The following is a 22,754-nucleotide window of genomic DNA, read 5'->3' as shown; positions in this document are numbered from 1 at the left end:
CACGTGATTATGCGGCGATTTCACCACTAGATGGAGACTAAGAGCAGCGAGCCAGCCAGTAAATACACACATCTATTTATATGCACATACAAAATAAGCCAAAATATGTGGTACAGGGCTGGGGGTTTTTTTGTGTAACACCATACAAAAGTAGCATACAGTATAGTACATTTATCAGCCTCTTATCTGTCCATAAACAACATGATTTAAATGATTTTATAAGAATAAAACTTCAACTGCATCTGCAACCACTAATGGCCAGTACTATTTGTTCCTGTCAGGACTTAAACTTTCCCACATTGTCACATCTTACATTCTCTTTGATCCTTGGTCTGTTGTTGACACGTGTGTAATATGAAATGTCTTCTGGATCATTCATCTGACATTAACATAAGTGTCGGCACTCACTGAGGCCTTCTTGCTTTCTTCATGCTCAGTCGGGTTGGGCATCCAAAAATGCACTTTTTAGCACCTACAGGGGTTTAAAAAAACCTTCATCCCCAGATTGCAGCATGTGATTACAACAACAAAACATGTCATGTGTGCGAATCCAGCGTCTCCTGCTGATCTGGCGTCGTTCTTCCTGTCATCCCGTGTTGCAGGTGTGATTTAAACGTTTTGGCGTCATACACCCATACAGTGTCTATTCCCTCCCCATCGGTGCGTTCAGGGACCCAGGTAGGGAAAGGAAAGCGGCAGGCCACCACCTTGGCTGTGCTCGGCAGCTCGCTCGCCAACTTCAGCTCCAGCTGGTCCATCTGCAGACACAGACAGCAACGATTAGTAGAAAGTTTTGGGGATCTAAAAGCACCCTTTGTAAGATTAAAAAAGCAACTAAAACTTAGGGTGCTATATATTAGAACTGTTGTTAAAAGAGCTCTTTTCAATGTATCTGCATCTGGCAGATCACAAAAGGATCACTTTGCCTGCTGATTAAACCACTGTACATTCTAGACACTTTACATTCTAAAAGTCATTCATTATATCTGTAAACTTATCTGCCCCTATTTATGTCATTTGCACATTTCTGTGTCATTCTTGTATATTCTTGTACATTTTGTTGATTTTTCTTTCTATTTTGTATTTTCTATATTTTGATCTTTTAATCTATTTTATTAGATTTTATTTTACCTTCACTTTATACCCTTCAGAAAAATAAATTCAGTTTCAACAATATTATGCTTCAGTTTATCATTTACGCATTACAACCTACAGATCACAGAGTTTCTACAAAGACACAAAACATTGAGTCACAGATATCTGGAATTGAACAATATAGTATTTTACATCAATCAAAATGACAAAAGTTTGACAAAAAAGACAAAACGACAAAATATTAGAAAAATGAGACACAAGCGAGACAAAAAAAACACAAAACAGACAAAAAACAACGAATAAAACGAAACAAACTGACAAAAATAAGTCAAAACACAAAAGAGACAAAAAGGAAACACAAAACAACAAAACTAACATTCTGTGTCTTATTGTTTACCCCTTTGTTGAAGATTCATCTGCTTTAACAACTGAATTTCCCTCTGGGGATTAACAAAGTCAGTCTAAGGCTACGAAGTAATATTACTTTAATGTTTAATTTGGGATTATATGCTAAGAAATACCATAATTATAAAAGTATCAGAACTCACCATTTGAGGGACCCCAAAAATGACAACATTGGAATACTGAGCAAAACTGACCTGGGAAAAGAATGGCAAACATTCTGATTAACATAGTGAAAAGTCACCTTGTGTGTTTTCATTTTGTTACTCAGTGAAATCTGATGCAACAAAAACATTTCCACATTATACTGCACTACTCCAGTACCACTGACCTTCCACAAGTCAGAGATGTGGAACGAGGTGGAGCAGTGGACTCCCTCTCTCCAGGCCTTGTAGCGAGAATACCACACCAGCCAGGGGTTTAGCTCAAAGCCGGACGCTTGAAACCCATGTTTAGCTGCTGCGATCACCTGAGAGAAAACCAAGTAAGCACAGCAGCAGTAGCAGCAGCCTGATGCATAGAAAGTCTGGTAATACTTGTGAGATTTCTGCAGTAAAACTCCAGACAACATGCCGTTGCACATAAACCAGGTAGATTGGTGAAGACTGAAAGGTTCTTTCTTTTGAGGATTCATATTGCTGAAGTTGGAATTTGAGGAAGTGGTATTATTTTTAAACATGAAGATGACATGGATGTGAAAAAAAAAGTATGGTTCAGCTTTCTAGTGTAGGTGAGATGACAGGAGAAGAAAGGTTCATTGTTAAGGAGACACAAACCACCAGGATCAGTGCTGTTAAGTGTGAAGTGTAACTTCTGCAGCATCAATCAATACCAGTTCTAGAAACAGCACAGTTTTATTGGTTTTGAAGGAGATCAAAGGTCCAAAACAGAGGTGTACCAGGGTGGTCACCTTGGACTAAAGTCTGGTCACCTCACACAACCGAATGTGAAGCCTGTTAGAAGGTTATGCATGTACCTAAAGAACTGGAGTTACATCCAAAAACTAAAATTTAAATGGCCTTTTTAGCAGCACAACCATTGCGTTCAACTACATACAACCAAGCACATTTGATCAACCAGAAAATGTTCACACTGACTTTGTAGCATTTCAGGGGATTTCATTTGGCATTGAAAAGTGTATAGACAATGTAAAATGCATCGGTTTTCTAAATAACGTGTTTGTACAAGTTTGTATCAGCTAGAGCCTGTATGATTTAGGGTTAGTTGTGGGTTTAGTCGAAGCTCTTGTGCAGACTGTTAAACCTACTGTGGAAACAAACTTTTGAAAATTGTAAAGACTGAGCCAAAATCTGCAGCCAAAAAAAAAAGAAACAAAAGGCTGGATGGACAAAATGTGATGTCTAAAATAGGCTCTTATCTGATATAATATAAATTGCATTCTCTTCTGAGTTTTATAAGCAATTTAAAAAGCATAATTTAAGCAATTTTAAGCATTTTTTAAACTAAATTAAGGGTTGCATAAAAAGATCACTATACTGTTGATGAGTTCTCATGTCTTTCAACGTGGCAGTTATTTAAATGATAAGAAAGACCCAGAAAATGACTATTTGACCAACAGTGAGTTGCTAAACCCAATGTGGGTATGTCTGAGCCTCTCTTCACTTACAATCCTTCCATCTCCGCTCCCGATGTCCACCAGGGTCCCTGATCTTGCCTGTAGCACCCTGAGGACATTCTCCACCTGAGCTGTGGTCGCAGGTACGAACGGGAGGCAGATCTTCCTCAGAGCAGGAGCCACGAACGGAGCAGCCACGGCGTAAAGGGCGACCAGCGACCCTCCCACCACCCCGGTGACCGCCAGACCGAGCCGGCTTCTGCCTTTCCTCTCCTCCACATCCCCGGTGGACTGTCCCGAGTCCAGGAAAAGCTCATCTTGTGACATGATGCTAGCGGAACGACAACGTTTGACTTTATAGGAAGCTAATAAATAGTTAGCCTGACTCCCAGAATGACAGCCGCTAAAGCTAGCAAGCTAGTAGCTTTTCAAGGTTAAACTGTCGTAAATAAGATTAAATATTATTCAAAACAAACCGCAAATGTTTGCTCTGCTCACTTGCAAGTGAAAACAATATTATAAAGCAAAGATTTAGCAACTGAGAGTAGTCGTCCAGTTATTCATAAACACAGGCATTCAGTAAGATGACCTGTGCAGCGCTGTTATCAGTCCGGCTGGATGACAAAGACAGGCTGATTAAGGTTCCTTCACTCTGACAATCTAAAAATATTAAAATATCGTAAACAGGTTAATTTTTTTCTTAATTTAATGATAAAGCTTAATGTTTAATATGTTCTTTATTGATTACACGCAGTCGTCCTCAAGAACCTCCGTCCCCAGGTGAGCCAGTATCTGGATCCACTGCAGTTCGCCTACCAACCGAACATTGGAGTGGATGATGCAGTGGTCTACCTGCTGCACAGATCACTGACTCACCTGGAGAAACCCAGCAGCACTGTGAGGGTCATGTTCTTTGACTTCTCCAGTGCTTTCAACACCATCCAGCCTTCTCTGCTTAGGGTGAAGCTTGAAGGAGCGGGAGTAGACTGTCACCTGGCTGCTTGGACCATCGACTACCTCACCAACAGACCACAGTACGTGAGGCTTCAGGACTGTGTGTCTGATGTGGTAGTCAGCAGCATGGGGGCCCCACAGGGGACAGTGCTCTCCCCCTTTCTCTTCACCCTGTACACATCGGACTTCCACTACAACTCTGGGAGCTGTCACCTCCAGAAGTTCTGCCGTTGATACAGCCATTTGTTGGGCGTATCTGAAGGGAGCGAGCGGAGTACAGGATGGTCATCTCTGACTTTGTGGGACTGGTGTGAGGCGAAACCATCTGCAGCTCAACGCCAGTAAGAACGAAGGAGATGAGTCGTGGACTTCCGCAGGAGGAGGACACCCGGACTGCACCGGTGAACAGCCAGGGTTTTGGACATTGACATGGTGGACCACATACAAAATACCTGGGTGTTCACCTCAACAACAAACTGGACTGGACACACAATACAGAGGTCCTGTACAAGAAGGGCCAAAGTCGTCTCCACCTGCTGAGGAGACTGAGGTCCTTTGGAGTGTGCAGGACTCTGCTCAGACGATTTTATGACTTCTGTGGTAGCGGTCTGCTATTTCGAATGCAGTGTCTGCTGGGGGAGCAGGAGCACTGAAAGGGACAGAAAGAGACTAAACAGACTGGTCAGGAGGGCTGGTTTCTGTCCTGGACTGTTCCCTGGACTCCATAGAGGAGGTGGGTGAGAGGAGGATGTGTGTCAAAGCTCACATCCATCATGGACAATCCCTCTCACCCACTGCATGACACTGTGGGGTCTTTAAGCAGCTCCTTCAGCAGCAGACTGAGACATCCACCCTGCAAGAAAGAGCGCTATCGCAGGTCCTTCATCCCATCTGCTATAAGACTTTACAACATCAGCATCACTGGCTGATGTTAACATAAACTGGACTATATCATTACCACCCCAAACCATAAAATTTGCACAGACATTCTTGCACTGCACATCTTTGCACTTTTAAACTTTATTTTTATTTTTATTTTTTCTGTTAAAAATTTTGCCACCCTTGTATATATTGTAAATAAAACTGCTGTAACAATGTAAATTTCCCCTGGAGTGGGGAGAAATAAAGAACTTTATCTTATCTTATCTTATCTTATCTTAATGTAAGTTTTGATGTTTATTACTTATAGATCATGGAAATCAGAATTCCTGTAGCTTAAATTATTATATTTCCTAAGATCAATCAAAAAACTATACTACAAGAATGCCCAGCTTCTGAGAAGTATGCTCACTTATACACTCAATACTTAGATGGGGCTTCTTTTACCACCAGTTACTGCAACAATGTGGTAATCCTCAGTTGTCCCTGTTGCTTGTGCACCTTTTCCTGCCACACTTTTGCCTTTAATAATATTTAATAACTTGTTAATACTTTTTAGCAATGACCTTGTGTGGCCTACCCTGTAGATAATCATCTTCTGGACAACTTTCAAGTCGGCAGTCTTCTGAACTAGATCAAGAGGTACACAGTATTTATACTCAAAATTAAATATTGAAATAATTTGAGATATAATTTTTTAAGCTGTAGGCCATAATTATCAAAATAAAAATAAAAAAGTGCTTGAAACATTTTAATAAAATATATTACATTTTTACTCTTCTAAATAAATGACCGAAAATGTTAAAATTTTTCATATAATTTTTTGCGATGCATTAGCAAATACACACATTAAAGAATTCAAATAAAGGGAAACTATTTATTTAAATGAAAAAACAAAGAAATAAATCATTCACCATCAGACATAGTGCCAAAAAGTGACTGTTTGCCAAAAAACACCCAGTTTATGGTGCTCAAACATTTACACCTACTTTTATCTTATTTTTTATTAATTTATTTATTTTTATCAGGAAGTCATAACAAGCAAATACACATATGCTTTTGTTATTTTTAGAGTATGAAATATATGTCCTTATAACTTTTAAAGAAAGTTTGTAGATAATACAACAGTATTATTTCCAGTGTTGCATTTGGCATGTGTTTTGTTTTTTTCAACTAAACTGTAATTCACTTAATTTACAGATGGCTTATACGTGAAATACAGAAATGATCTTTTTCTTGCAATGATCTTATGGGCCAGAATCTTTAAAAATAACCTAAATGAATGAAATCAATCACTTTTTGGCAGGTGAAAAACGACATTATATGAGCTGAATTAATCCTGCATGTGAATTACATATTAAATATGACATCTAACATTTACCAATTTCAAATATAGTGTAATCATACATCTCAGATTTGAAACTAAACAAGGAACAGAAAAGGAAAAAGGAAAGTGTGATCCAGTGGAATGGGAGGCATTAATCTCATTATGTGTGCTTATAAATCCTCCTTTAAGATTTAGGACCGCTCATAAACTTTTCACCTTGGGGGAACGACTATTAAAATCACTATTGTGTGTTTCTCAAGTTGCAAGTTCATATAATGTTAAACCTGGATTTCACTTGGAATATATAACACAAATAAACACTCAAACAAGAGCTGTAATGATCAGCAGTAACACTTTAAAACTTAAGTTTCAGTAGATTAAAGGTTAGATTACGAGATCTGCTACTGTTTCATCAAATTTACATCATCCAGCCTATTCCCCCCATTCATTTGAAAGCAGTTCCATCCTGGCCAACCGTTTTCTGTTGTCTTAAATTAGAAGTCATTAGACAGTGTACGATGGACAGCGTGGTCCAGCCCTGACATGCCGTGGTACATGGGATGTCGGTGCATGTGGTGCTGACTGGTGGTGGGACCATCATCCATCATCAGATCATCCTCCTCCTCCGCTCTGTACCCCTCAGCCCCATCCTGCGAGTAGCTGTGCTTCATCACCAGGATGCTCCGTCGACCTGTTGGCGTGTTGTGGTGAGACAAATGTGGCGACTGCTGGCTCGCCATCATAGGTGGCACCGGGGGTAAAAGAGCCGCCCCTTCGGGTGCAATGGTGGCGTCCCTCATGCTGAGGTTGCTGCGGCTCCCGTGCAAGCTGCCCTGCTGGGAGCCACAGTGGTGGTCACGGATGCATTTGCTCTCAGAGCGTCGGAGTTTGTGGAACTTCTCGAAGTCCTCGGCCAGGGCGGGATCGGTCAGCTCACCCGATGGGGCGCGACGCAGAGTGCAGAGCTCATAGTGAGGAGGCTCACAACCAGGGTGGAGGAGGGCAGGGTCGAAGTCGTCTCTGTGGAAACGAAGAGTAGAAGACAATGCACATGAAACATACTATACAGGTGCAGTGAATATTCAGGAAAGCACAAGAAAAAAGCTCATATCATTTCTCAAACTGATTTTAAACTCTATTTAACTTTGATTTCAGGTGTCTAGATGCCAACAAATACAAATTGTACAAATGTACAAATTCTCATGTATATGAATAAACAGTATCCATCCATCCATCCATCCATCCATCCATTATCTATACACCCCTTAATCCTCATTAGGGTCTCAGGGGAGCTGGAGTCTATCCCAGCTGACTTGAGGCGAAGGCAGGCGACATCCTGGACAGGTCACCAGTCTGTTGCAGGGCTACGTATACAGACAATCAATCACATTTACATTCCGCACCTACGAGCAATTTAGAATAGTCAATGAACCTCAGCGTATTTTTGGACTGTGGTAAAGAGCCGGAGTACCCGGAGAAAACCCACGCATGCACAGGGACAACATGCAAACTCCATGCAGAAAGATCCCAGGAACCAGGGATCTTCTTGCTGCAAGGCGAAAGTGCTAACCACTACGCCACTGTGCAGCCCTGAATAAACAGTATGATGTAGTTAAATAACACATGAAAATATTCACATATGTGATTTTTCTGCATTACTATTCACTTGCAGTTTGAACTCGAAGGCCTTTGATTGATACATTTACACACAAATGCATTTAAATTTGCTTAGCTGTACTTTAAATAAAAAAAATTCTAATTTGTGATCTGACCCCTTTCCTGATGTTTAGGTATAATAATTCCAATTAGGGCAAGGGGTCAGTTGCATTTTATTGGCTCTGCCAAATCATGTTGATAATTAAACTAGAATCCTTTTAAATCCCTGAACAAATCACTTTGCTTCTTCATTTATAGTCATACAAAGACATGTTCTGGCTCATTTAGCTTCTTATTGTAATATACTAATGCATTTGGGAACTATATTATTATACTTGGCTAACATACCCCAGCCAGTGTCATCTAAATGAAATAGGACAATGCATTTGCCCAAAGCAAAACTGGCTACACTGGTTATATTTTTTTCAAAGGGGACTGAAAAACGAAGTCAATGCAGAGGTTCCTTGAATGGCCACTAGAAGCTGAGTCCTAAAGTGGGTCAATTCCCCCTGGACCCCCATGTTAAAATTCCTAACTTTACAATAGAAATGAACATGTTTACAGCCCGGTACAGAGACCGCTTTTGGTCTCTTGGTTAATTTCCTCATTCAGGACAACTATACTGGGAATTAACTGTTTTATAATGTTCTCATTTATATTTGTATTAAGGCTTAAAGTTATGCATAACTAAGGTGGTGTGACAGTCATTGGACAGTCCATGGCCACCACTGATCCACTCATTCTCCACCTAACCAAACCAAAGTATTGAGTAAAAAGAGGCTAAAGAACTCTGACTAAACATTAATCTAATGCTCACACTACAAGCGACAATGAGACATTATGTTTATATGAATTTAAAGCTCTCACCTGCGGATGATGTATTTCTTGCGAGGCTGTTTAATCTGGATGATGACGGAGATGGTGAGCAGGATGACAACCAGACCGCAGGTTATTCCAATGATAGTGAGGTTAGTGTTATCCAGCGTGTCCAGGATACTAGCTTTCCTCTTCTCTAGTTAGGGACACAACACAGAAAAAAAGAATCACAGTCATATGCTGTAAATACAGCTGGTGGTTGAAGTTTCTCAGCCTGTGAGTCAGCTTACCTTTGCAGTGATTCTCGTCCCAGGGGTAAACACAGTTCTGGATTCCATTGCAGACCAGCGTGTGGTTGATGCACATGTTGCTGTGACAAAAGAAAGTGTCTCCTTCACACGGAGCTGAAAAGCACAAGAGACACTGCAGCTATAGACTAAACCAAACAAATCACTACATTTCAAACAGATGCTATTTAGAGTTTTTTGCTGCTTTTCTTTCTGTAATTTAATATTCTGCAGTGTTATTATTAATGTCCAGCCAAGTACATTGCCTTTTTTGTCACTTGCATGGTTAAAATATACCAACTGACAGCACAAATGAGACATTTTCTCTCCATAATACCTTTCAAAATGCAATACTGTGTTCTTTCTTTGGGTCAATATATAACTGAGGGACTTTTGAAGTCCATGGGATTTATCTTGCATTCATTTTTATTAAAAGTAAAAGAAAAATATGTTTTTTAGGTTCATTGTGATCATGTCTTTACACATTCTATAATTATTATGGAAACAATCACTTATTAATAAAAATGACTGGATATCACTAAAATATCAACTAAATAACTGTCCGAATTTAATAACAACCACTTTCTAATTAGCTAAACAAGAATAAAATGAGCTTGTTCAAAAATTGTTTTGATTGTGTTCTTTTTATTAAGTTGACATAATCATGACAGATATTTCTTTTTTGGAAATATATCAAATCTTAGATGGAAAACAACAAATTGTATCTGTATCTGAGAAATCACTTTCAATTAAGTTCCCCATTACAAAAACACCTCTCAAGGAAGTGTGTTAATTCCAGATCACATGACCTGCTCCACATGATGTCATTTCCTCCTGAAGAAAAGACTGGCAAGACTCCAAGGCTTTCTGAGTTATTTAATATAAACTAGTGTGTGAGTCAAGTGTGGATTTATGGCATGTCAACAGGTTTACTACAATATCTTTATAAATAACTTTCAATTTCAATTTTACTCAATTGTATATATAATATTAAGAAGAATCTTTCTCTAAAAATGCCATGTGGTGTTTGGTTATAGGCGGCCATGTTGATTTTAGGCCTGAAAACAGCAAAAATGTCAACTATGATACAAAAAGTCCCACAATTATATATTGACCCATTTAATCACTAGATAAATGTATATATTATTACTATAATGGCAACATTCACAATCTAATGAAAACAAAATCCCTATGGTCGCTAAAGCCAGCTAGTCTGATCTGATGTGATAAACTTCTTTTTCTGTCAAAACAGTCAAAACAAAAATAGTCATTCAGCTTTTTTCCTCCATAGAAACACCGATCTTCTAATGTCTGACAGAGAGATTCACTCACGTTCGTGGAAGGTGGTGAAGAGGATCTTGAACCTGCTCTTCCTGCTCCCCTCGTCTGCCCACAGCCTCACCACCCCTACAGACGTCACCAGCATGACGTCATTAGCCACTGTGGAGCAGAACTTATTCTTCAGGTGTTCGACCGAACTGCTGCCGTCATAGATGGCAACAAAGTTGCGCTTGCACTCGTTTGAGTTGTGCATCTCGTACTCCAGGAAACGCATGTAGATCTGGGGAGGAAAGAGGGAGCAAAGAATGGAGCAAAGCTTATTAACATCTACCTTCAAACATTTTTTTCTCTGTAATCTGAGGATAAATTTTCCTTTCTACATCTTTTTGGACACTTTATTGTCCATCGCATAGTAACACTTTTCTACTGTAAAAATATCACAGTAGAAATACCTTATGAACGCAAATGGAATTACTGTTAAGAAACACATTTACTGTTGTCCTAGAGTGATATATATTTAGGTCATTAATGGCTAATATTTTAGGACATTTGAGGGATATTTTAAAGGTAGTTTGAAAGGAGTGCAACATGTTTTGAGCTATTCCTGTTCACACCAACATGATCCTGGTTTAATTGCTTTATGGCTCATGCTGACACTTTAACACTGATTATTGCAGACCAGTGGTCTACCTATAAATAAAAATGAGAACTTGTAGAAGTGATAGAACTGGATGGGTCTTATTAAACTTTATGGAATTCAGTCATGGTTGAAGGGAAGACTTTAAAATGTGTTGAAACGAATGCAGTAAAGACGGGTACATGAAGGAGGGTGTAGCCACTGGGAATGCTGGCCTGATTCAGCTCAAGTGAAAGTGGTTGAGCGTTTTGGCTTGTCTGCTGTAGACAGTCCAGGTCTCGCTGGCGTAGAGGAGGGTGGTGAGTACCACTGCATGGTAGACCTTCAGCTTGGTGGTAAGGCTGAGGCCTCTCCGCTCCCAGACGTTCTCGCAGAGTCACAGTGTGTTAGCTATTTGAAGGGCTCGCCATGGCCATCCACATTACTGCAAAAATGGTCATTTTCTCAAGAACCTCCATCCAGAAGAAAGTTTAGGCAGGTAGTCAGTATATAGATAGTTTCTGAAGTTTTTAAATGAATGTGATTTAATTTGTCATGTGTCACAGTATGTTCTATACAACAGAGGGTTGACATACAGACCTTTGCTCTTGGTGGAGCCTTGATGTACCACCTGCAGTCCACAGCTTCAGTCTGCTGCGCTCGGCCCTCAGTGGCTATCTGAGCCGATTCGACAAAGCCTTCGGGACCGCCCAGCTCAAACTCACAAACTGTGGAGAGTGAATACTTTTATAGTCAAGTGGCCATTACAATGTCCAGCATTGTGTGTCATAGCTGCTGCTTGATTTGACTTCTATACATGGCAGTCAGACACATCACTGCTAAAGAAGGTTGCTCTGTTTGCCTGTTACTGTTTATTTATTAGCATGTTGGCTCGTGCCAGTTCTTATAGATCTCCTCCAGGTATGTTTGATGTGTAAAAAATACTACATAATGAGGTACACACCTTCAGGTTTTATCTGAACTGACAAAATAAATTAAAACAGCCTTCTGGATTCTAAGTGAACACACTATACTATACTATGACTATACTACACGAGTGGTAACACTGACCAAAACACACATTTGAGTGGAGTGGGACTTCAAGTAAAATTATGTGTGCAGTTTACTACAACATCTCTTATATTTTTGTAGTTCCAGTAATTGGTTTCGACAGCATTGTAGTCAACATTGTCATTTTCTGAATATCTCACTTCTAGTTTTACCTCCAAACAACATGGTAGCCAAACTGGCTAAACTCTTAGCTTCTTTACTTACATGTAAGCTTGTCTCTCATTACTATTTTCTTTTTTTTTTTTTAAGGAAAGCCACCATGTTCCACAATGCAACAAAATTATAAACTGAGGTTGTAATAATCTCCATTCCTACATTGAAGCAATGCCCTTCCTGCAGTATAAAAGTGTGATTCAACAACTTATCAATATTAAAGTCTCTTCTTAATTAAATTCTGCATTATCTTCATGACATCTGCTTAGTGTAGAATTATCACATAAGAAAATACTCACATGGGAGAGCTGGCAGTTCTCCAAGCTCTTTAAACTCGGGATCTAAAAGCAGAACATAATTAAGTTGGTTTAAAGACAGGCTTCATGTGCAAAAACTGGTGAAAAATGTATAGGAACACTTGGTGAAATTATTACCAATAACTTGAATAGATGCATATAATATATACAATATTATATATAATCTCCCACAAGATTCAAACCACTAACAGGTGAATAACATTAATAATCTCTTCATAATGTAATGTTCTGCTGGAAACTTTGGCTGGTTTTAATGTTGTGGCTGATCGGTAACTAGCCTTAGCATATATACACTACTGTTCAAAAGTCTGGGGTCACCCAGGCAATATCATGTTTTCCATGAAAACTCACACTTTTATTCATGTGCTAACATAATTGCAAAACAGTTTTCTAATCATCATTTAGCCTTTCAGCACCATTAGCTAACACAATGTAGCATTAGAACACAGGAGTGATGGTTGCTGGAAATGTTCCTCTGTACCCCTATGGAGATATTCCATTAAAAATCAGCTGTTTCCAGCTAGAATAGTCATTTACCACATTAACAATGTCTAGACTGTATTTCTGATTAATTTAATGGCATCTTCATTAAAAAACTGCTTTTCTTTCAAAAATAAGGACATTTCTAAGTGACCCCATACTTTAGAGAATGGATGGATGTCGGCATGTAATATGTACATTTAGCCGTAGTATGTGTAGATTTGTTTTTCATAGTTACAGTATAGAAGGAAGAAAATAATGAGATATGTTTTCAGAATAAAAATATGTCATCTCCTGTTCTGTGGAATGGAAAATGCCTGCGTGCAACATTCACTGCAACAAATTTTGTAGACGAAAAAAGACAAAGATTAAAACATAAGTCTCCTACAGTTAGATTGTGGGTTAAACACAAAGAAAGAAATGCCGTGCAAGAAAAATAACAATATTAAAGACATATGGAAAAACAAAATAAAAAACACAGCTGGTGGAAGCTTAAGTAATCTCTGTACCAGCACATTGCGTCTGCCCTCATTTCAACCTCCCTGAAACCCTGATTCCCTTCATCAAAAAGGAAAAAAAACTCACTCAGCATCAGAAAGGGAACAGATATTGTGTTCTAAACCTTTGTGCTGATGAATCTATTTGCTAGGTGGATTATAAATCCTGATACACCAGCTTAGGTCAGGAGAGATTAGACTCTGGCAGCAGGGATGACCTGGCGATAGAAACGTTGCTTCTGCTTTTGAATTCTCTTGGAGGCACACAGTTTAAGATTTAAGAGTTTCATGGAAGTAAAACACCAAACAGTGTAACATAAAAATTCACGATGTTTAAATGGAAGTAATGTGGAGTAGACAGTGAGGATTTTTTTTAAATGAAAGTTTATTTTAGAGCTATTTTATTTTCTTAATTTTTATTAATGCAGCACAGTGGACAATCATTGGACTTGTCTGAGGCTCCAATCAGCAAGAAGTCTTATTAATCCTCTCATGTTTCTTAACTGTTTCTGCTTCAGGCTTGGCCAGATTATTCACATTCATTCCTGTGCATGTGCATGTGTGTGTGCATGTGATGCAACAATACATTCCCACAGGCTTTGTATCCAATATAAGAACAAAACATAAAGGTCAGATAAAGGCGAGATAAGATATAAGATGGTTTATCTAAATCCTCTTCTGACGTTATTCAGCTTGAAAATGAGTTGTACAGACAGCAACAGTGATGTGTAACACAACATACAAAGATTCACTTAACTAACGCCAAATTACAGAAGTGAGAGTTGAAGTTTTCATTTTATACTTCAACTAGTCTACAAAGGCAAATCTGACTTTAAGATAGATGCATATCTAATATAAACCTGCACATAACACTGTATTATATGTAAAAGATTTCATTTTGAAGTGCATTTGACAAGAAATCTGTCAAGAAATATGTCCAAAAGAACCTGTAACACCACTTATATGCTAAAGATATAGTCATGGGATGCCATAAATGAGAGTTACAAACTACTTTTCAACGGATTTTACTTCAGTTTACTTTCAGTTTGGTGTTACAAGTTGCTGTACCAACTAAAATTTTAGGGGAAAAACTGAAAAAAAAATATCTCTGTGCCATTAAATTGAGCTCAGTTTTATAAGTCTCTTTTTTTTAATGTAATCCTCATGTTTTGATTACAATCAGAGCAGCATTGCATATTTCCGATTTTCTTTCCATATGTCTTTTGTCTGATTGCAACAGACAAAGTCGCTAAGTTTGATCACTCACATCAGAAGCTACAAAGTAATTCCTACGGGTTTAGTTAGTCGCTCCACCCGGCGCTTTCACATCCACACTGTTTAATCTTGGTGACTTTACACATTTACATTTACATTTACATTTACACTGCACATTATGTGGTAATGGTGATGTGACATCTGCACAAGAATAAGGATCCAGTTACCACAACTGGCAATCATAACCACCACATTGTTTAAACTGGACTTTTCCAAGATTTCTTTGCATAATGAAGGATGAATTTTAATGTATTCATACTTAAAAAAACATCTTATATAGTATACAGCAGAAACAAGTATGCTCTTGTGCAATATTTCTTATAAGTCTAATTATTCAAAATTGTACCACCTGTGATCAACTCAGCTACACTGAGTACACTTTTGATTTCAAATTACAATCCTGCCAATTGTGGTTGAAAATGTTTATGATAAAAACAGTGAAAGGGAACCAAAACAACAAACTTAAAGACACTTGAACGCTCAAAGTCACTGAGGGGTCTGGAGCTGGATAATACAAGGAGCACTTGCTTACATAGAAAAGACATTGCAGTGTTTAGAAATGTGTGCAAAGCATATATGCATGTTTGTGAATTTATTCCCTCCTGCCGTCCATGATGGGCGGAATTAGACAGGAGATTAACATTTGGCATTAAGGACTCATTACATGTGGTGTAAACACACAGAAAACAGCTTTTCCTGATCTGATCTGCCAATAAAGTATCTTCTTAAAGCTGATTTAACTGCTCAAATGTGAAATCTGAAAACAGACATAAGTGAGTTTTCTTTATGAGTTGTTAAAACTGGAAGTAAAAGAGGCAACTTTGCTAAAATTGTGGTAGAATAATACAGAAGTCATGTCGTTATTTTCAGAGAAACAGCATCAAGCTGTGGCAGGTTTGGCAAACAATCTCAGCCAACCTAAAGACTAGTGTGTTTCAGATGGACCTCTGGGGATAAAATAAAAAGTTTCACTATCATCATCATCAACATCACCATCCTGACTGGAGAGTCTATCACTTGAGGAATAAAAACAATAACATGCAGTCTCAATCATGTTAAGAAACAAAGAAAAGATGGATGGATGGATGGATGGATGGATGGATGGATGGATGGATGGAAGGACAGAGGGATGCAGATTAATCTTTGGCCCTTGTCAGTGTAGGTGGCCTATAAAATCTGTTAATAAAGCCTCTGCCTCGGACTCCCTTAAGCTGCTGCTGAGGCTCAGCGCTGACAAGCTGTATTCCCCTGAAGACAAGCTTTCATTAACTCTCGTGTGTGTGAGACGGAGTGAACAAGTGCCTCTGTGACTGTGTATGTGCTTGTGAGTGGAAGTGTTTGTTGCACGCCTCTCCTCCTGTCAGCTGCAGCTGCACTACGGATGGAAATGAAGCGCATTCCCAGCAGCATGCAACCAGATCGCTACCAAAGTTGCAATATGCCACTCTTAAACATGTCATGCGCAGTTAAAGATCTGCATATGTTGCATATACTGCACCTCTGACGCGATTTCATCACAAACTTTAACTGATTTGTAATTCATTTTCAAGTGGATATGACCTAAAAATAAAAGGGGGCACACAAAAAGACTGAAATGTTGAGGGTGAAAAAGGTGACCGGCTTTGGCACACTGCAGACAACAATGTCAGATTTTCAGCAGGGATGTAGATTGGGAGAGAGTTCCAAGGAGAGGAGGCAAAGGCTTAGAGCTGTAGTAATACTCTGAACTCCCCTCCTCCCAGCCAACCAGACAGAGCTGCAGCAACAACATTACAGAAATGCTAATTTATGAAAATGGATCTGTGTTTTCCACTTTTTTTGACACTCCACCACAAGAGTGTGAAGTCTAGTGAGGAGCATTTTGAGCAACATCTGGACCTAAGCTATGATTTAACTATAAAGTCCTAAAGTATGCAGTTTATTAGGTACACCTAGCTTCTTAGTACAACAATCCTTTTGTAAATCCTTATGGCAGACTGAGTTTCTGTTGAATTTCATTGTGTAGAACTAGGAGGTGTAATAGTTTGTCCCTCCTGTACACTGTATACCAGTGAGAATAGAATAAATCCCTGTATTGTTAATATATATGATGTATGTGAACTGACTGGCAACTTAAAAGGATGTCAAATATCAGTTTCAGGTGCTGATTCACCCAGTGCTTTTATCAAACAAAGAGCTGCTATAAGGTCAGCAGTTTGTCATATTTTGAATTGAATGACCCTATTAGCACTGTACTCAAACTTCTGAACTGCCCAGGAGGAACTCGCTGCAGACAAGATGGCAGACCATGTTAACACCTTCACAGCTGGCAGAAAATTAGCAGGCCATTTGAATAAAAGCTCAGAAAATCAAAGAACATTTTAAAAGGACCCAGGACAAGAGCACTCTAGCTCACCTGGAAAAACGCAGAACTCTGAGTCGTAGGGTCTCTAGTTCACGCCCAGCAAAAGCTATCTCTTCCATAAGCACGGGTGAATCAGATATGACTGGTTCCAGTTCCTAATCTTAATCCTGGTGGCGAAATGGTTAAAGTTTCTGATCAGAAGGTCAGAGGATCAAACCCTGATGTGGCCACTGCTGAGCCCTTGAGCAATGCTCTTAACCCTTCCTGCTCCAGGGCCTCTGTACCATGGCTGACCCCGAAAGGGATATGTGAAAACTACATTTCACAGTGCTGTAAAAATGTATTTGTGACAATAAAATCTTGTAAAGTACTTAGAACTTTTGCAAAAAAGAAGATCAATTTCCTCCACTGATGTCACATGATTTCCTGTAAGCCACATAGTTCGGTAATTGAAATACAAAAAACAAAGCGGAATTGTTCATTATTCAATCATTCTTCTTAATTACTGAAATGAACTAATTATGTGACAATGAAATGGCAGTTCAGCATGATTATTGATGAGCTAATCACTGGAATTCTGATGAGAATGAGACTCTGGATTACAAATTAGGTGTACTTTAATTTGAATATTATCTTCCTCAATAAATTGGGTGGAATAGAACAAACTGGACATTATTTTTGCTTTCGTTGCTTTGAGTAAAAGCACTTTGGATGGAGAGTTAAAGAACTATTAATCGACTTTTTCTTTGTCAATCATGTTAGTATACAGTTGCATATTTGCAATATATCATGTTTGTTCTTCCTTCAGCTATTTTTGTGAAAATTTCCATGTTTTATGATTTTGTATAGCGGAGGACACAATTTTCTAAACCAAAATCTAGTTTTTGTACAACAGGTCCTGCATCTGATAAAACTTCAGAGACTGTAAGTTTCATTTACCCAACTTTAAACTATGTGGTGAATACACACTACAAAGAAATATCTTTTTCCTCGCTAAATGCTCTACTGTATTCTGTGGATAGTTGCTATTTTTGTGTCTTATTATTATTATTATTATTATTATTATTATTATTATTATTATTATTATTATTATTATGTGTTTTAAGTAACATGCAATAAGGCTATTCCAGTTTTGAAATTACAAGGGTGAAAATGAACCAAAACAGTTGAGTTTTTGAGCCATAAAACCAAAATAAGGAGCGGAAGGATGCAGAAATTTACCTTAAACTGAAGAGAACTGCAAAATTGGGTGATAATTCTAAAGGGGTTTGTGACAATGAGAAATTTCACATTACACATTGTATTCATTTTTATCATAAGAATACTGATTAGTGCAGTTTTAAGGCAAAGCTCTCTGCAGTCTCTTTATCATCAGGACAGAACTGGATCTTCTACCACTCACCTTTTGTGAAGTTGTAGCGTGCAGAGAAACCAATGGCCTCCAGCTCGCCATCCGCCACAAACTTGATGTACAGGTACCTCCCACTGGAGCGGATGTACGCAGGGCTTTCCTGCCCACAGTAGCGACCGATGATGGGCGAGAAACCAAAGGGGCCGTCGCGAACTTCGATGTGATCAAACTTGCACTCCCAGGACGGCTCGATGGAGTACTTCTCATCGAAGAACAGGTCGATGCACTGTCGGGGAGAGGCTGCAGCAGGAGGAGAGGTCAGATTAAAAACAGGAAAGGCGGAAAGTAGCTGTGAGGTTAAATTAAACAAAGTCTCACCTTCTATTATGTAAATGCATTCCCTCTCAGGCGGGTATTTGTCGGGGTAGTTGGGTGAAGTGAAAGTGCCTCCATCAGGCTCCTTTATCCAGGTCCCACACTGTCCGGCTGGTGTCACACCTGAGTTGTTCTTCACTGGAAACACACAAACAGTACAAATAGGCGCAAAAAATTACACAGCCTGCAATTCCTTCTATCATTCTGCATCTACAAATCTTACTAAATTGGTTGCTGCATGACTTTTACTTCACATCTGGGGTAGTAGGTGTAACTTTTTTAGATGAGGGGTCACAGTTAGGCTTAGGGTTAGTTCCTCTTTTGTGAGAGACTCCAACCATAATGAGTATTTTTGTTTCTCTCAGAATGAAAAACTCACCCACAACACAAACAGAAAGATCATTATTTATTATTCTATAATGGGACTCTCCAGTCAGTGCTCATTAGAAGGTTGTCATCGCTCTGATCTACCCAAAGAATACACCCACGTTTCCCAAATGACTTTTTCCAAAGGAATCTCATTTAAAATATCACTATATTATACTGAGTGAGGCATTATGCAATTAGAGTCACAGATTAAATATATTTATGAGCTACCACACTAACTAATTATTGTTTTTCATTAAAATTTTCATTAATTAATTTGTCACTTAGTCAATTAAATGTCAGAAAACAGCAAAAAAATGTGCATCACAACTAAAGAGCTCAGTGTGATGTCTGTGGTTTTGTCTGACCGTACATACATGCATAAATACATATATATATATATATATATATATATATATATATATATATATATATATATATATATATATATATATATATATATATATATATATATATATATATATATATATATATACATACATACATTAGTACATTTGAATACAATTTGCACACGTTTGCTTGACTTAATTATTTGAACATCAAGCTGCTTAATAGTTTGTAAATAAATTGAGCTGTTTTCCCCTGAAAAATAACCAAATTCTCTGATTGGTTAATGGTGAACAGTGACCTTGGGATGTGACAGGATACCTTGAGTTTTGGTTTTGGTTGACGTGGCACCAGACAGGACGGGGGAGATGAGGCTTGCTGCTAAAGCTGAGAGAATACAAGAAAAACAAGATTATGCTACCCATCGGCAAGCAGCTTAAACTTCTCAAAAAATATAGAAAAACAGAAAGAAAAATGATTGCAAAAGTTGTACCAGAGGGGAGGAAACACAACAAATGGAGTGTAGGATTATTAACCTTTGCCTTGTAATGATTCATTTGATAGATAGATGGTATTTAAAGGTTTTACGAGTGTTTTGTTTCTTTAATCAGATGCATCTATGAAACACGTTCACAGTAATAAACTCACCGACGGGCAGCAGAAGTTTGTGCACCATTTCTGTTCCCTGAGGATGAGCAGCTCGCTCTCAGATATTGCCATTAAATTGTCTTGACTAAAATCAGTTCCTGCGCATCCGTATTTTGGGGTAAAAAAGATAAATAAAAGTGTTGTTCAACCCATCAATTCTTCTTAATATGCGTCAAATCCCAGAGTAAATACTTCGGCATGTTCATCCCTCGCTCTCTCTCTCTCTCTGTCTCCCCAACAGCTCAAAGGATTACTCTCTCGTCCGCCACAAAACCTTCACAATTTTTTGCTCCACCTTTGGGCTGCTTTAATCCTCTCACAAGATATTCATTCACAAAGCTGTGTGTGTGTGTGTGCATATGTGCGTGTGTGTGTGTGTGTTTACGATTTGATGGCTTAACTCGCCCTTCGCCATCATGATCAGCATTACCAAAGCAACACCACAATAAAATATTTCCAGAACGCACATTTCATTTCTTCATCCTCATCCTTATTGCTGTTATTATTATGATTATTGTTATTAATTGTAGTAGGAGTGTTCTTGTTTATTAATTACCATGGCGATCACATATGCCATGGAAATAGATATATTTTAATATATGTTTGCTGGGACAGAATCCATGTCACATTCACAAGGATTACATTTTCTGGCAGAAATATGGGATTTCATGATTTTGTTGTTAGTTGTCAACATGATTTTTCTATAATCGTGCAACATAGCAGTACATTTCATGTAATGCCCAAATTGTTGTGTTCAAAACAGTTGCTGAGCTCACACCTAATATACAATACAACAGATTCATATTCTACACACATCACAGAGGTACCACACAAGAAATTTCCCACGTTTGCATACAGTTGATAATCTAAATGACACCCATATAATGAAAAACAGCAGTAAGTGAAAAATTGTCACTCACGAAATATTAATTCAGGAAATTTTATTGCAGAAAAAGCATGTAAGAAACATGAGAAATAAATCAAATAATGTTGGAGCTGTATAACTTTCTGACTTATGTGTGTCGTATTGCCTTATTATTTTTTTCCACGATAAAAATGCACAGTGCATGGCTTTGTGTGACCTCTAAAAGAGCCTTTATAGTGACTTTACAGAAGCAGACTTCTTGGTTGTGTTGCCCTTGTAGATGAACAGCACACAAAGCCGAAGTTCTCCATTAATCACTGCATGTAAGAAAGTTTAATCTGTCTTGTCTTCAAGGAATCAACGAGTCGGAGAATCAGTTCCTTCATTTTGATGCAGGAAGTGGTATTTTAGGCTGTTTTTTCATCTAACATCCATTTAGTTTTGCTAGATGAAGCTGCCGCCAGGTCGCAGCGCCACGCTTTTCCTGTTAAACATTTGATTTGAGTGAATCTATGAAGTACTGAGAGTGCCAAATTACAAACATAAATCTATAAAGGAATAAACAAATACAAGTGGAAATATGATGAATAAATAAAATAAAAATAAATAATGTTGCTAATTAAAGAAATATTAATCAAAAAATGAGTCCATAAAAGGCGAATAAAAGTAGAAATATAAAGACAAATGAATAAGAAATGTGGGAAAAGTCTTCTTTCCTGAGGGCAGCAGTGAGAAGGTGATGATCTTTTCCTTTGCTTTTAAAGTGACATTTAATGTCCCTTTAAAAGCAAAAGAAGAGCACATTTCTTATTTATTTGTCTTCATGTTTCTACTTCTATTAGCTTTTTCTTAGATGGATTCATTTTTTGATTCATATTGATTTATACTGTCACATTATTTATTTTTTATCTATTTATAAGCACATTTCTTCTTATTTTTTAAAAATTATTTTATTTATTTGTCTTTATATTTCTACTTTTATTAGGCTTTTCTTTTATGTATTCATTTTTTAAATAATATTTCTTTATATGGAAACATGATTTATTTTTATTTTATTTGTCTTTATATTTCCACTTTTATTTGCTTATTCTTTTATTGATTTATTTTTGTAATTTGGCACTCTCAGTACTCCATATAGAACAGTGATACAAAATAGTGCAACAAAAAGAAGCTCTCAACGGAGGAGTATCGTCCATCCATCTAGATGCAGGAGACCTGGCTTTAACATTGTAAACTAATGGACAATCCTCTGCTCAAACGTCACTGATGGCTTGCCGAGGGTTTTTTCTTTTGAGGGGTCTGAAAAGCTCTGCAGTATCCAAGAGGGGGCAGCAGATGCTAGTAGAAGATAACAAATGATGCAAGGCTTGGGCAGTGCCACTGGATTTATGACAGTGTAAAGTCCCTTAAACTTTGAAAACACAGAAAGTAATCACTAAAAACTTTTGCTGTCCACATTTAAGGCTGTTCTAACTAAATGATTATTGACACAAATATTCTTGAAATAATCTCCATCAGGGAGGTTCATGTTTTTGTGTGAACTAAACCGGTACAGTTTGCTTTTTTTGTGGGTATAAACAATTTTGTATGACAAATTGATTAGCTGATCAACAGGAAAATAATCAGCAACTATTCAGATACTTGATCATTTGTTTTCTTTCAAGTTTAGCAAAAATACCAAATATTCCACAGCTCTGTGATGTGACTTGAAGGGATTTGCTACATTTGTCTGCTACCTGAAGGTTTTAGACAACTTTTTAAGGAAAACAACCAAT

At 38.1% G+C, this 22,754-nt stretch overlaps 2 protein-coding genes across 2 annotated transcripts; both read right to left on the bottom strand.

Annotated features, from left to right (window-relative positions):
- Positions 1-59: 59 nt before the first annotated feature.
- On the bottom strand, positions 60-3,682 carry atpsckmt (fATP synthase c subunit lysine N-methyltransferase). Its single transcript, XM_023261637.3, has 4 exons — positions 3,125-3,682; positions 1,829-1,966; positions 1,644-1,694; positions 60-758 (listed from the first exon to the last, which is right to left on the bottom strand). The coding sequence occupies exons 1-4, from the start codon at positions 3,398-3,400 to the stop codon at positions 537-539; spliced, it is 687 nt and encodes a 228-aa protein (XP_023117405.1). The 5' UTR covers positions 3,401-3,682; the 3' UTR covers positions 60-536.
- Positions 3,683-5,769: 2,087 nt separating this feature from the next.
- LOC111562858 (neuropilin and tolloid-like protein 1) lies at positions 5,770-20,354 on the bottom strand. Its single transcript, XM_023261632.3, has 10 exons — positions 20,115-20,354; positions 19,788-19,853; positions 18,756-18,890; positions 18,429-18,677; positions 12,413-12,454; positions 11,490-11,617; positions 10,325-10,553; positions 8,996-9,109; positions 8,757-8,901; positions 5,770-7,253 (listed from the first exon to the last, which is right to left on the bottom strand). The coding sequence occupies exons 1-10, from the start codon at positions 20,140-20,142 to the stop codon at positions 6,728-6,730; spliced, it is 1,662 nt and encodes a 553-aa protein (XP_023117400.1). The 5' UTR covers positions 20,143-20,354; the 3' UTR covers positions 5,770-6,727.
- Positions 20,355-22,754: the final 2,400 nt, after the last annotated feature.

Source organism: Amphiprion ocellaris, chromosome 10, assembly GCF_022539595.1.
Source record: "Amphiprion ocellaris isolate individual 3 ecotype Okinawa chromosome 10, ASM2253959v1, whole genome shotgun sequence".
NCBI classification, from domain to species: domain Eukaryota; kingdom Metazoa; phylum Chordata; class Actinopteri; family Pomacentridae; genus Amphiprion; species Amphiprion ocellaris.
Note: the sequence above shows the minus strand (reverse complement) of the source record. Positions and strands in the feature narration are given on the sequence as shown.